The 14463-nt window shown below is 52.1% G+C and overlaps 1 protein-coding gene across 1 annotated transcript in view; it reads left to right on the forward strand.

The window, feature by feature from the left end:
* The first annotated feature begins 288 nt into the window (after window positions 1-288).
* Window positions 289-14463, forward strand: part of ALDH1A3 (aldehyde dehydrogenase 1 family member A3) — a 37436-nt gene continuing 23261 nt past the window's right edge. Inside the window, exons 1-5 of the mRNA XM_047738267.1 lie at window positions 289-563; window positions 6301-6405; window positions 8437-8577; window positions 13410-13539; window positions 13881-13942. Coding sequence (XP_047594223.1) covers window positions 465-563; window positions 6301-6405; window positions 8437-8577; window positions 13410-13539; window positions 13881-13942 — 537 coding nt within the window. The 5' untranslated portion in view covers window positions 289-464. The remainder of the gene's footprint in view (window positions 564-6300; window positions 6406-8436; window positions 8578-13409; window positions 13540-13880; window positions 13943-14463) is intronic.

Here is a 14463-nt window from a genome sequence, read left to right on the forward strand (position 1 = left end):
GAGTGCGCGGAGCCGCGTTGGGCAGGGGGCGGCAGGTGCGGCGGGGCGAGCTCGCCCGCCTTCGGGGAGAGAGCCGGGCGCTGTGGCTCCGGCGCCCTCGCTCCCTACCCTGGCCCGCTGCCCGAACCCTGGCACTTCCGGGGCCCGGCGGCGCTTCGGGGGAGCTCCTCCAAGGGCAGCCTCCGGGGGCGGGGGAGCGTGCGGCGCGGTGGCCGGGCGGGGGGTGGCCCGGCTCCCGCAGGGGCGACGGGCGGGGTGGGGTGAAGCAGGCCGGCCCCCTCCCCTCCCGCCCGCCCTCCCTTCCTCCGGTCCTGCAGCCAATTAGACGGCCCCCTTGGGCGGGAGGCGTGGGTCGCTCCATAAAGCGGCGCGGAGCTGTCACCCCGCGAGCAGGCTGCGCACCATCCAGGCCGGAGCCAGCGCTGCAGACTCGGGCGCCTCGGGCCAGGGAGCGCAGAAGAGCCATGGCCACTACCAACGGGGCCGTGGAGAACGGGCAGCCGGACAGGAAGCCGCCTGCCCTGCCGCGCCCGGTCCGCAACCTGGAGGTCAAGTTCACCCAGGTGAGGCGGGCGCCCAGCCCACCCGACGGCCGCCTGGCTCCGCGCTGGGCTGTCCTGGCCAGGGTGGCGGGGACGAGAAGCCAGCAGGCGGGGAGCCCAGCCGCCCCGCTCCAAGGGTTCGGGGCGCTTCGGGCAGCGCGCCCTCAGCCGAGTTCGTCCCCCCGCTCCCGTGACCGGAGCCTCTCCGCCCGAGGCCGGTCCTCTAGAAGCCGCGTCCGGCGGCGCAGGACGTCCCGGGCGGGAGCGCATCCGCCGCGCACCCCGAGGGGACTCGGCGATCTGCGCTCCCGGACAGGCTCTCGGGCGGCGGGGCTCAGCGCTTTAAGCTTCCAAGCCTGGCGAGGGCGGCTGCGCAGCGCCCGCGCGGCTCCGGGCTTCCGCCGGCGCGGCCCCGACGTGCCCTTGCCGGGTCCGCTTGCAAGTCGAGCCGAGGTGCGGGCCGCTGTGCCCCTGGCGCGCGGGTCTCCCCGCGGACCCTGCGGCACGGTTTCCGGGGCTCAACGGGTCGGGCCTCGCGAGGGTCAGAAGGTGCCTGAGAACACCCAGCTGGTCTGAGAGCTCGGGCTGCACTGGGGACCTGCGACTTGGAGATTCCAGAACCAGGTCATCGGGAGTACAGGAGGGACGTCGTACCTTCCGTGCTTGGCCTACCTACCTTACCAGTAGAGCCAGGGCGGGTAGGAAGGTGAGCACAGATGAAACTGCCCTGGAGCCCCGCGGCCCTGGTGTTAACAGAGACTGCGTTCTCAATGGTCTCCGAACCCGGGTCTGGGAAGCCGTGGGTGGCCAGGCCGCAGCGCTGCGCACCATGGAGTCTCTGCTATTTTGCGCTGGGCTGGGAGGCTGGAGCGTCTGGAAAGCGGTGAGATCACCTGCCTAGGGCAGAAAGGAAGATGGCGAGGCCTGGAGCCCAGGCTGAAGAGGGCTGCCGGGGGGCGCGTCCCGTGGGAGAACCCTCGGAGGCTCTCCGGAGGCTGCGGACTAGGGCCGGGAGTGCGGCCGGGTCGCCGGCCAGCCGAGAGCCTCGGCTGACTTCTCTTTCCCCAACTTTCCCTCCTTTTAATTTTTTTTTTTAATTTGCATCTTATCCATAACCCTCCCCACCCCCAACTCCAGCTGACACAGCACTGAGAAAATTTCCCCATCAATTTTACTTTCAAAAAGTAGCAATTATGTCTCTCAAATAGTTTTAATCAAGCGGAGAAAGTTGCCGGCCACTATGTGTGGCCTTCAGATTTTGGTCTGTTGGCACTTCATGTCGGCTCTGCCTCTGATCACATGACATTTAAATTAACTGTTTTCAGAGGGCTCCGTAATCAACAGAGACACTTCGCCATAAACGCTGGAGATTATTTTTAATGTAGTTTCTGTAGTGGTATCAGCTTCAGAGTGAAAATTCCAATCACCAATTCTGGGAACAGGCAGCAGAGTACCTACTTCTTTTCAGGCCGTTATACTGTTGGTGCTGGCCTGTTGGTGGTGGTGGTGGTGGTGCGGTTTTGTTTTATTTTTGTTTTGTAAGGTTTTTGTGGGTTGTTTTTTTTTTTTAATGCTACAGAAGCCAGAAATTACTATGTTATTGTCCTTTGCCTTTCTACCTTTCTGAGTCCTATCCGAGCAGTGCAGCCACTTATGGGAAGTTTCCTTCTTTCTCTGCAATTCTTTGTGGCCCTTCACAAGTGGATAGAGGGAGGATCTTAACAGATTCACAGAGCCACCAGTGTCTGTGGTCTTGCTGGGTGCCCCCTCTTCTAGTGGAACAGAAGTGGCTGTGTGATTAAGGCTGGAGAGAGGCGATGAGACCTCCAGCCGCTCTGTCCTTTGCTCCCGGCCCTCAAGCCCACCACCGCAGAGGCCTACCTCAGGAACTGTGGGCCGCAGGCAGCTTGTGTGGTGATGGCTGAGGGACAGGAACCCCAGCCAGCAATGCTTAGAGAGCCTCTGGCCAGAGAGGCAGCAGACAGGGCCTAGGAAAGAGGCAGGAGAGCCAGAACTGCAGAACGGAGACCTGGGGGCAGACAGTGGAGCTGGCAGTGGGGAGAGGTGCAGTGTGTGAGCCCCGTAAAGTCCTGTTAGTTTTCAAACCTGACTCATGGAGCTTCTTGCTAATGGAGAACACGCCAGAAATGGTGGGTCTGAGCCCCAGCCTTGGGGATACCATTTCCCAGCAAGTCCATTTTTCAGAAGGATGACCTTGTCCCGACTTCTTCATTTCTTCTCATCTTATTTGTTTATGAGAGAGCAAGAGAGAGAGCAAGTGAGCATGGGCAGGGGTGGTGAGGGGCAGAGGGAGAGGGAGAAGCAGGCTCCCCACTAAGCAGGGAGCCCAAAGCAAGGCTGGACCCCAGGACCCTGAAATCATGACATGAGCCGAAGGCAGCCGCTTAACTGACTGAGCCCCGCAGGCACCCCTGTTCTCTCATTTTAACATTGGGCTTTGCTATGTGACTCCAATAGCAGGGGGGCAAGGATCCCCTTTTGTATCCTCCCCCGCCAGATCTCAGAGGATAGCAGCCTCTTTCACTTTGGGGGGTGGGGTCCTTTCCTTTCCTTAGAGAATGTCTTCCAGTCACAGAGATTCTCTGTAAGACTTTCTGGTTCACTCAAACACCCATTTTTCTGATCTCTTTTATAAAAGCTACAAATCGCTCCAATATCCTGTTCTGAAAACATACTCCTTCAGGTTTAGCTGGAGTCCGGTGGAAGTTACTGTAAATGGCATCAGCAGACCTCACTTGTGTGGCCGCCATCTTTACCCCAACCCCCCAGGCACCCGGCTCCTCTGAGAGGCTGTGGTTTTCCGGCTCAGCCTGGGTGACATGCCTTTCCACTCATTCAGTAAAATGTGAATCCCGGAACCTAATTTTTATACCTCTGTAAGGTTTATCTGAAACCAATTCACAAGTCATTAGTACAGTTTTGTTTTGTTTTGTTTTGTTTCTGGACCCATTATCCTGAATTGGGGCTCAGAACAGTCCAGGCAGCATAATTGGTAGGCCACACTTACTGACCCCTTCTTTGTGTTTTTGTTTTGTTTTAGTGGAGAGAAAATCAACAGTAGAAACCACTTACAAGATTACTTACCAGCGTAGTATACAGAGAAAAATTTTTGCAAAATTGGCAGCCTCGCAATGGGAAAATATGGTCAGAGTTGAGAATCTGGTTTTTTTTTTTAAGTCTCTGGTTAGGAGGGACTATGGATCAATGTCATGACCGACCAAATAATTTTTTTTTTTTTTGGAGGAACATGCTTGGAGATGAAGTATAACAGACATCTGATCGTTGCAATCTGTTTCCATCCTCCTTATTTATATTCTCTTCTACCGTCTTCTCACTTTCCCTCCCCCTTGGAATTGATACCAGGAAGGATCTAGAATCAGCAGTTTTCACTGATGGTCTGTATTTTCTAACCCACGAAATTTCATCTTCCGACAAATGGGCCTCTCTCTCTGGCTGCACTTCCCTCCCCACCCTAACTGAACCTCTCCTCTCCACTTATTAATTTCTCGCTGTTACCGAGCGATTGCTTGCTGGATGGCAAGAGTGAACTCTTGGGTTTGGTTTCAGCTGGAAGAATAAACCTGTAATTGTAGCCTGGCCGATTCCACGTGCTTCCCTGGGGGCCTGGCCTCATGGTGAAGGCACTGAGCTTCCAGAAGTCGGATGGGCACATCCTACGGGCAAGGGATGCTCTCAGCTCTGGATTCACGGGAGACAGGGTGCCTCTGCCCACCTGCCCCGTAAGAACTGGCCTTCCATGTTTTGTCCCTGCCCGGCTGAGCCGTCCCTGCTTTCCAGGGAGAGTGATCAAAACGGTCTCCCCCAGCAGCTTCCCAGAGTGAGTTTCTTTCCTGGGAAGCTTTGGAGTTTTTACAGGAGAGCCCAGGATGGAGACCGTAACCAAGCCACACTCTCTCATCTGTCATCACTGGGAAGTCAAGTGTTCCAAATGAATAAAATTCACAGTAATTGAAATTAGCCCTTAGAGGGACACGATTCTTATAAAGGACTCAAAAAGAAGCAAATGATATGCATATAGGTACAGAAATGGAATTCGATGAGCTAGGTTTGTGCTTAGAAATTGTTCATGGCATTTTGTTTGAGGGAAATGCTCCTAAAGGATCTTACTCATGTCTGTGACTGGGGTCTCTGTGATGCTATGATGGGGTGTGATGACCAGCCTGTCCCACACCCATACAGCGGCAGATCGGCTGTCTTCTGGGTAGGCGGGACCTCCACGTTGTCAGAACGTGCTTTGTGTATCATCTGTCACCTCTGTTCCTGGTTTTTTTCTGAAGGTCCTCTCTTTGAATGAAGCACTTTTTTTTTTTTTAAAGATTTAATTTATTTATTTGACAGACAGAGATCGTGAGTAGGCAGAGAGGCAGGCAGAGAGGGAGGAGAAGCAGGCTCCTTGCTGAGCAGAGAGCCCCATGTGGGGCTAGATCCCAGGACCCTGAGATCATGACCTGAGCCAAAGGCAGAGATTTTTAACCCACTGAGCCACCCAGGTGCCCCTAATGAGGCACTTTTTTAGGGCAATTAGCAGTAAGAGTAAACTAAGAATAAATAGTACACACTTTTCACCGTGGGAACTCTGTGAATTCCTTTTAATTTGTTCATGATATCTTTTTATTTTATTTTATTTTTAAAAAAGATTTTATTTATTTATTTAACAGAGAGAGAGAGCACAAGCAGGGGGTAGTGGCAGGGAGAGGGAGAAGCAGGCTCCTGCAGAGCAGGAAGCACTATGTGCGGCTAGATCCCAGGACTCTGGGATCATGATATAAGCGGGAGGCAGATGCTTAATCAACTGAGCCACTCAGGCGCCCCTGTTTTTATTTTTAACGTCCTTCTCAGCTGTGTTCTAGATAATGGAGGCTCCTGATGAAGTGATTTTTGTGGATTAATTCTTTGGTTCTAGATATAAATGGTTATTTGCTACATTTGTTCATATAACCAGAACATTTCCCAGACCAGATAGCTTATCTTTCTTTTCCAACACAAGCTTTTATTAAGCCCAACATGAAAATAAGCATTTTAAAGGGAATGGGGGAGGAGCTAGTTCCTTGGCAATCCCGCTGGGGGTTTCAACAGGGAGGAAACAGAAGGGAGTGCTCACTACTGACCTATCCTTCAAGGTCAGGAGATCCCTGGGCACTTTGTATATATAAACCTATTTGATCTTCCCCCCAAACTCGATGAGGGTGTAGGATTTAACTTATACCCTTTAACTATTTGACTCGGCTCTTCGTGAATCCACGTTAATGATTTAAATGGCTACCTTTGGCTCAGGTAACGATCCCCAGGGTCCTGGGATCAAGCCCCGAAGTGGGCTCTCTGCTCAGGGGGGAGCCTGCTTTTCCCTCTCCCTCTGCTGCTCCCCACTGCTTGTGCTGACTCTCTCTCTGCATCAAATGAATAAATAAAATCTTTGAAACAAATAAAAAAGAGAGACAAGATATTTAGAAAAATTCTAAATGACTTTAGTTTCATTAGGACAAAAAGTAATTCTCTGAAAACATATTAGAAGTCAGGAGACTTGGATTCTAATTCGGAGTGTGTTCTTGGTTGGGCACATGACTCCATCTCCTCTCCTGGTCCCATCTGTAAAAGAGTGGGGAGGGGGGAGGAAGAGGGTGGGGGAGGACAAGACATTACCTAAGGTCCTCAGCATGTTGGAATGATATGATTTTGATTTAAGCCCTAATGCATTACAACTTCCTTTCCTGGTTAGATATTCATCAACAACGAATGGCACGAATCCAAGAGTGGAAAAAAGTTTGCCACGTATAATCCTTCAACTCTAGAAAAAATATGTGAAGTAGAAGAAGGAGATAAGGTGAGTGGTTCCCCTACCCCCACTCCCCCCCCCCAAGTAATTAAATTACAGATAACTAGAGGATAAGGAGGAGGTATGGCTCAGCTCTAAGACAGACCTGGCCCATACTGGGGGTGGGACCTGAGTTTGCTGCTTTTCACACACGTGGCCCAGAATGGGATCAATTAGGGACGAGCCACTGCAGAGTCGTTCTCCTTTGATAGAGTTTCCCCATCTATAAGGATGACCTCAGCGATCCTCATCACGTGGCTAAATGAAAGGTTTTTATCAGTGATTTGAACCTGGAGGCACGAAGCCCTCTTTCCAGAAAGCATTTCCGGCTGGTATGTTTCACCAAATGCCGCATTCTGGCAGGAGACACTTGAAAGAGAAGGGCTGGAAGGGGAAAAGACTTGCTAACCAAGTCATGCAAAGTTAACAACGTCATGCCGTCACCAGATTTCTTTTCTATCAGAACCTGAAGGGATCATGGATAGCTATAGTCTTTATAACTATATATGTAGTTGTGTATATATATAACTTCTGGATGTATCCTTGATACATTGCAAAGCCACAAAGTATCTTTTAAATATACATTCCTTTAGAGGAAAGGTTGAACTTTAGAGGAAAGGTTGAAACTTTTCTAAGGAGGGAAAGGAAATCTAACCCTCTCTTCCACCCCCAGAATAATCATCTGACATTCTGAAATGTGGAGGGGTAATGTTGAATGGGGACAAGGTGAAAGACAAGTCAAAAAGAGGCTTGAATTGGATCCCACTGGTGAGAGTTCCATGACAGGCAGGAAACACGCAGTGGTTTCACCCATCCAGACCCTCCCAGGCACAGTGCTTCAAGCTAAGCTCTGTTTGCAAAGATAAGAGCATCAAGGAGCTCATCTTTGTATGGTGTGAGGACTGTGGGGCGCCTGGGCGGGGGGGCAAGGTGTGGAGCAGGGTTTCCCGTGGGTGGTTCCCAGGTGCAGGACCCAGGAATCAAAGAGGAGAATGAGATCCCTGCCCCAGGCTCTGGTTTTTCCCTTGGTCTGGGGGACTGCTCTCAGCACCCGCAAACAGATATGGTCCTGTCCCCTGCAGCTAGAGAGGCCCAGGCTTCCCCACCGCCCTAGAGCGTGGGACGAGGAATTCATAGTTGTAATACCTCCTTTGCCAAAGCTGTCACTTGCCTCCAAGCATGCTTTGGAGGCACAGAGTCTTGGTGGGGTGTCTCTCTTGACTGCACTGGGCAGCCCTTGCCTATCGTACTGCCCCAGGGAAGTGAGGCTCAGAGGGGCCTGGGGGAGGGGCCTGGGAGATGAGGCTTTGTTCCTCAGCAACCAGAGCCTCAAACTCATTTTCCTGCAGTAAGAATGGGTGACATTAAACAACTCTCACTTTTTGCCTTTTAAGAAGAAGATTCCATTGTAATTCTTCTATGGGTGCACAGAAAATCCAGTTCCTTGCCGGTGGAATGGTGCAGCCCTTCTGCCTCCAGGCAGGGTTGGGGGGGGCAGTAGAGATGAGGCTGAAGACAGAGAAGAAGTTCCAGATCCTCCCTGTCTGTAGACTTTTCCAATGTGGTCAGTTCCGAGATCCCCACAAGCGCTCACGCCCCATTCTCACTATGGGACCACAGTCCTCGGCTTGAATAGAATGCCGAGACAGACATGTCCCACCTAACTGATGAACTGTGGGAGTGTGCGTGTGTCCAAACTGGGCGAGCAAGTGGAAAATCTTTTCCTACTTGGGTCACCAAGAAAAATAATTAAGGTCTGTAGTCTTGCAAGCTATTTTAAAATGCTTTTATAATCAGAAGAAAAGTTCATACTTAACCATTGTAGAAATGTTGAAAAAGACCCAAGCTATAAAGAAGGAAAAAGTCACTTGAAAGCCCCAAACGGGGGGCCCAGCAATCTCGAGCCTAGCTGCTACCTTCCTCTGCTGTGCTGATGGACGCAGGTCTCTGCCGTTCTCTGTAAGTGAAGAAAGACAGAACTCTCCCAAAACACGGTCGCGACACAAGGTGACACACTCTCTCTGGTTTTTGGCTGCTCAGCCCGACGTGGACAAGGCAGTGGAGGCCGCACACGCCGCCTTCCAGAGGGGCTCACCCTGGCGCCGCCTGGATGCCCTGGGCCGGGGCTTGCTGCTGCATCAGTTGGCGGACCTTGTGGAGAGGGACCGCGCCATTCTGGCTGTGAGTACACGCCCGTGGGCGGACAGGTGCGGAACCGCCCAGTACCCACGGGACTTGTGGGGAGACCCAGGGCTCTGGTTTTGTGTGGAGCTGTACGGCAGCTGCTTTGAGATAAAGCTCTCTGGCAGTAAGCATGTGTCCACGCCATCCGGCTCAAACTCTTTCCCTTTAGAAGTCAGACTTTTGTCCTCTGCCCTTCATGTTCTTGACCAAGAACTTGCCTGGAGGAAGTTCAGATGCGTTGGTGGTTCCCATACTCCAGACGGTCCCAGCCAGGCAGATGAGTTAGGTCATATCCTGGTCCTGCCTGTATGTTTAGGAAATTAACTTTTTTTTTTTTTTTGATACATGAAATCTCTTTTACTGTTAAGTTGAACTTCATCTTAGGTGACAAAATCCATATATATTTTTTTGAATATATGTTTTGGTATATATTTTTTTGAATACTTATTAAAATAGATGCCGCCTGTTAGCATAGAAAACATTGATCCCATAGAACTCAGAAATCACCCCTGTTTCACCCCTGAACTGGGCAGTGGTGAGCACATGTGGAGTGATGGTGAGGGCAGGGTAACCTGATTATGGGGAAAAGCTCAGGCTCTGAGAGACCTCAGTTCGAATCCCAGCTCTGTCACTTACTAGCTGTGTGACTTTGGACAAGTTGCTTTACATCTCTGAGCATGTATTTCTTTATGAGATACCAATAATAATGATCTTTCAGTGGTGTGAGAATGATCCATTTAAATCCTTAGCAGAGTCCCTGGCATGCAGTAAGCACTAACTAGATGATAGCTATTATTAGGAACACCGGTCCTCATAATAATGCTGCCCACCCAGCCTCATGCCTTCCTGGCCAGTAATTTCTGGGCACCTTAGTCCCCGTGCAGCAGAATAGGCATGGGAATTCAGCCCGCTCCGTGAGGTTGGGTCGCTCCTGCCAGACCGGGCTGTGAAGACATTTATAGGTTGTAAATGCATTATTTACAGGGATCCTAAGACCTTCCTCTGGTCTTGCAATGAGTGAGCAGAGGAAATCCCAGGCCCGCCTCCTGCCTTGAGGTCCTTCTCAACCTGCACACGCGGCCCTCCCACGTCTCTTGGGCTCCTGTTTGGAAAAATTGCTCCAAACCTTGCGGCCCAGGGGGTAGGAGGACTAAATCTCCTTTTCAGCCTCCGATTTGAACAAATGGTTCTTTCCTCTCTTGATCTGATGTCTGGACCGAGCCATAGAGTAGCGACCTTCCTGGAGACCGTGTCATCCAGGAGTCTGATACTGATTTTGTGCCTGAATGTGTGTTTGGGGGCTGGACAGTGGGGGAGCTCTGTATCTGGGAGTTCGTCTGCCCAGGGAGCTCAGCTCTCCTTCCTTCCCGCCCCGCCAGCCAGGCCAGCATGTTTGCCCCCAAGTCCGGGCACAGATGGCTCCGTCCCAGGGTCAGCGTTTCTGTCCACGGAGCCTCTGGTTTCTTCCTGCAACGAAAACCAGCCTCAACTCTCAAGCTGCCAGACTGGCTTTTTCAAAAACATTTCTGTTTTCACCCAGCATGAGCTCATCAGTCTGCAATGTCCGTGGGGACTAATAGGCAGGAAAGGATGTGCCCTGGGCACCCCTCCCCACCCTGTCCTCAAGTGTCAGTATCATCTGTGGGAGCTAGTGGCGAGGCTGCCACCTCTGCCTTCAGCCTGCCCCACGGTCCTGGCCAGGACTGGGTCACGATCGCAGATGGAGAGAGTTGTCTCTTGCCATCAGGACCTCACTGCCCACAAGAAATAAGATCCAGCTCTTTGCCACATCATGAAAGGAACAAGAGAATTACTGGCAAATATGGTTTTTCAAACCGGGACCACATCATAGGAAAGCACCCTCGCCCTCCACCTTGATATGGTTTTCTTGCATTTTCATGCTGCGAAGTGCTTCTTTCCATCATGTTCTCTTGCCGGCTCAGTGGTTTTGACAAAGCTCCGTATTTACTTCTGTATTCGATGTTTAGAAACAGATGTGAGGGGATCCAGCAGCCCTAGCTTTCTCCCCCTTCTTGAGGCACCTGGGGTCCAGACTCTGGCTCTGTGGGTGCTCTTTCTGGAAACCCCCAAATAGGGGCCCTTCCTGTTTACTCTCTTTTTGACCCAAACCCCATCTCTGGGCTTCCTCGTTTTAAGATATTGGCACAGTCACTGAGTCTCGGGGCAGGTTCCCTCAGCCCTTGTCTTCACTCTTTCCTATCTGAAGGTTACAGTGTGTTAATTTTTCAGGAGGCATATTTTTTCCTCTTCAAATGTCAAGGGAAATAAACTGGGGACCAGCTGTGGTTTGCTCACGGTCCAGCCCCAATAACTGTTAAAAAAAGAATAAAAAAGTCCTCATCGGTAGCTAACGATTGATTTCTCGGGTTGAGCCCTATCTGGTCATCTGCGAATCCTTTTTTGTGTTTAAAAAGAATTTCTTGTCTAAATCTATTATGACCCTGATTCGCTTGGATAGCTTCCCGTAGAACCAATCTGGCAAATTCGTCTTGTCACTCCAGGAAGCAAATGCACCCAAGTTAATAACGAAAGCTAGCCAACGCTTGCCAAATACTCACCATGGGCCGGGCTTATCGTAGCCACTTGTCCTGCATGTTTATTATCCCATTCAGAGAGGAGGACACTGAGGCCCATAGAGGTTAAGGGACCTAAGGTTATCCAGCCAGAGGAAGTCATCCAGGACTAGAGGCAGGACTGCCGCACAATGCTACACTAAGGTTCTCTGCCTTTCTCTTCCTCATATGATCCCAGAAAAGGGCCAAGAATAAACCTCCAGTCCCACAGACAGATCTGCAGATGCTGTCCGGAGTGCCTGGGCCAGGACCTTTCAGCACGATTTGCCACAATTGCGTTTCCCGTGGAAAAATAAGTTTCAGCTTGGAAACAGTAGGAGCCAAAGTACAGTGTACTAGATGTTACCTTGGCCTGACTTGGTCCCTGAACAGCATCCTGCAGGGGTTAGGATCCATCCCAGACCTAGACCAGCCCTGTCATCTTCAGCAACGCACACTCCTGTCTCCTTGGTGTCCCCAAGTAAGGATCGCCGAAAAGGAAGCTGCCAAAAAGGATAATGAACATAGTCATCCCGCCTAAAAATGTCATCATTAAACAGTTAGCATGGTACTTCCTGGGGGTAGGCCCCGTCCTAGCCCTCACCCCAGCCCCATGAGGCAAGTACCACTCTTACTATTATTATTCTCCTTTACAGATGAAGAAACCGAGTCAGGGAGGGATTTTTTTGGTGGCCTACCATTCAGGGAAGTGGTCATTCCTTCCTAGGAAGGCTCTGCTCCTCCCCGAAGCAAAGTTCTGAGACAGTCACTATGAGCAGTCTTCCCAGATGCAAATGTCCTGGGGCAGCAGCCTAAGGAGTAGTCAGTGTGCTGGCCAGAAGTTAGATGCCACTGAATTCAGTGCCCCTGCTGAGTGACCTTAGGTGACACCTGGCTCTGTTAGCCCTGGTGTGGGCACCTAGAGGTGTCAGGGTCAGAGATGAGGCCGATGCAGGTGCACATGGAGGCGCCTCTCTTCCCCAGTGAGTCACCGTCTCACTACATGGACTCTAAAAGGAGAATCCAGCCCCAGGCTATGTGTCCGGGTGGCCACTTCCTGCAGAGATCCATGACAGGCGGTTTCGGCGCCGGGCTCCACTGGGGCCGCTTGTCTGAGGGACAAAGGGGTCCTCTTAAACCCCAGGCTGGAAATAGAAAAGAATCCCGGCCATTGAGTGGCTGCCCACTCGCCCTGGGTAATCACCTCCCTCACCACCGAGGGCGAGCCCGCTCCCTCCCGACTGCGCATCCGGCTTGGGCAGCCCAGTTGGGGAGGACACTGCCTTTTGTGCTGGTGCCTCTACCCTTCGGGGCTCCGTCGCTCTTTCCACAGCCATGCTGGTCAGCCCAGCCAGGAAGGAAGAACCCGCAGCATCCCCCCTTTTATTAGAGGATGCGAGCCCTCTCTAGAGCCCCCCTGAAAATCAGCTAACCTCCTGAGAGCGTCCCTGGGATGCCACAAGCCCATGTGGCCAGGTCCCCCAGCTGGGGTCCAGACAGAAGACCAAATGCCACCGTGCCTTCCTTCCCAGGAGGCTCCAGATCACCCTTCCACCTGCCTTCCTTTTTTTTTTTTTTTTTTTTTTTTTATAAAGATTTTTATTTATTTATTTGAGAGAGAGACAGTGAGAGAGAGCATGAGCGAGGAGAAGGTCAGAGGGAGAAGCAGACTCCCCACGGAGCCGGGAGCCCGATGCGGGACTCGATCCCGGGACTCCGGGATCATGACCTGAGCCGAAGGCAGTCGTCCAACCAACTGAGCCACCCAGGCGTCCCTCCACCTGCCTTCCTTCGCGGGGATGCCTGCCCATGCCCTGGCCAACCCCTCCCCTCCAAACTGAGCACTTTTTTCCCCCCAAGATTTTATTTATTTATTTGACAGAAAGAGAGAGAGAGAGCGGGAACACAAGCAGGGGGGAGTAGGAGTTGGAGAAGCAGGCTTCCTGCCGAGCAGGGAGCCCGATTCGGGACTCGATCCCAGGACCCCAGGATCATGACCTGAGCCGAAGGCAGACGTTTAACGACTGAGCCACCCAGGTGCCCCCCAAACTGAGCACTTTTGAAAGCAGAGTAATCCTTGACAGTCTGAGACAGGCCTGACAGGGGGAAACACAGTGGCCTGATTTTGGAAGGGACACAGGGAACAAGGCAGACGCGGTGTCCTCGGACTGTGTTCTCTTGCTCCACCCCTGCTTTAACCCCCTGATGGCAAAGAAGGAAACTGCATGTGACACAGATACTGTCTTTTCCCTGCAGACCCTGGAAACGATGGACACGGGGAAGCCGTTCCTTCACGCCTTTTTCATCGACCTGGAGGGCTGTATTAAAACCCTCAGATACTTTGCAGGGTGGGCTGACAAAATACAGGGCAGGACCATCCCCACAGGTGAGCCAACGTGGGACTCGCAGCCTCATTGGGGGCCCCCCGGGGGCTCTGTCTTCTCATTGTTTCTGGTAGCCTTTCCAGAGCACCCTTGTTCCCCCCCACCACCACACTCCTCCCCTCGGGGCCCCCTTCCCTGTTGCAAAAGGAAGTGGGCTTGTGCTGATTTCTCCTTTGGAATTTTACTTTTAACATTGAGTTAAATGTCCCTTCTTTGTGGACTAGACAAGACTTGGAGCTGACACGTTGGTGGGCTTCTGGGTTTCTTTCTTATCTTTTTGCAACATAAAACGCTCAGCCGAGATTAATCCCATATGTTCTACTCCACAAAACCTCTCTTGCAGATGACAACGTGGTATGCTTCACCAGGCATGAGCCCATAGGTGTGTGTGGGGCCATCACTCCTGTAAGTATGGCATCTTCTCTAGAGAGATCCATGTAGATTCCACCCCACTCCCCGGTGGCCTCTGGAATCAGTTTCTGATGTGTTTCGGTCACACTGGCATTAACTGAGTATTTTCTCTGTGGCATGGGGCTGGGTGCTTCAGAGTTATTGGGGTGGGTTAGCTCCCGTGCCTGCTCTCACGGGGCTGACTCCTGGAGCACAGCAGAAGGCACTGTGGATTCCAGCCGGAGGGCTCAAGAATGCCAGTTTCTCTAGGGCAGGGGTCTTTTAAGAGGGCCTTGAAGGATGAGAAGGAGTCATTCCATAGGAAAATGGGTCTTCCAAGCAGTAGGAATGGCCCCAGTGAGGGTGTCAAGGTGTCTGGGCTACTGGGGGGTGGCTGTGGGGGAGGGGGAAGCAATAGCAGGACAGCTGGTGAGGGCACACTTAGATAAGGACAAAGTGAGGAAGAGGAGGAGCACATGTCCAGTGGTCCAGGCCGGGCACCCCGTAGGGCGTGGCTGCTGAGGGCCTGGGACTCT

Source organism: Lutra lutra, chromosome 7 (genome assembly GCF_902655055.1).
Source record: "Lutra lutra chromosome 7, mLutLut1.2, whole genome shotgun sequence".
NCBI lineage: Eukaryota > Metazoa > Chordata > Mammalia > Carnivora > Mustelidae > Lutra > Lutra lutra.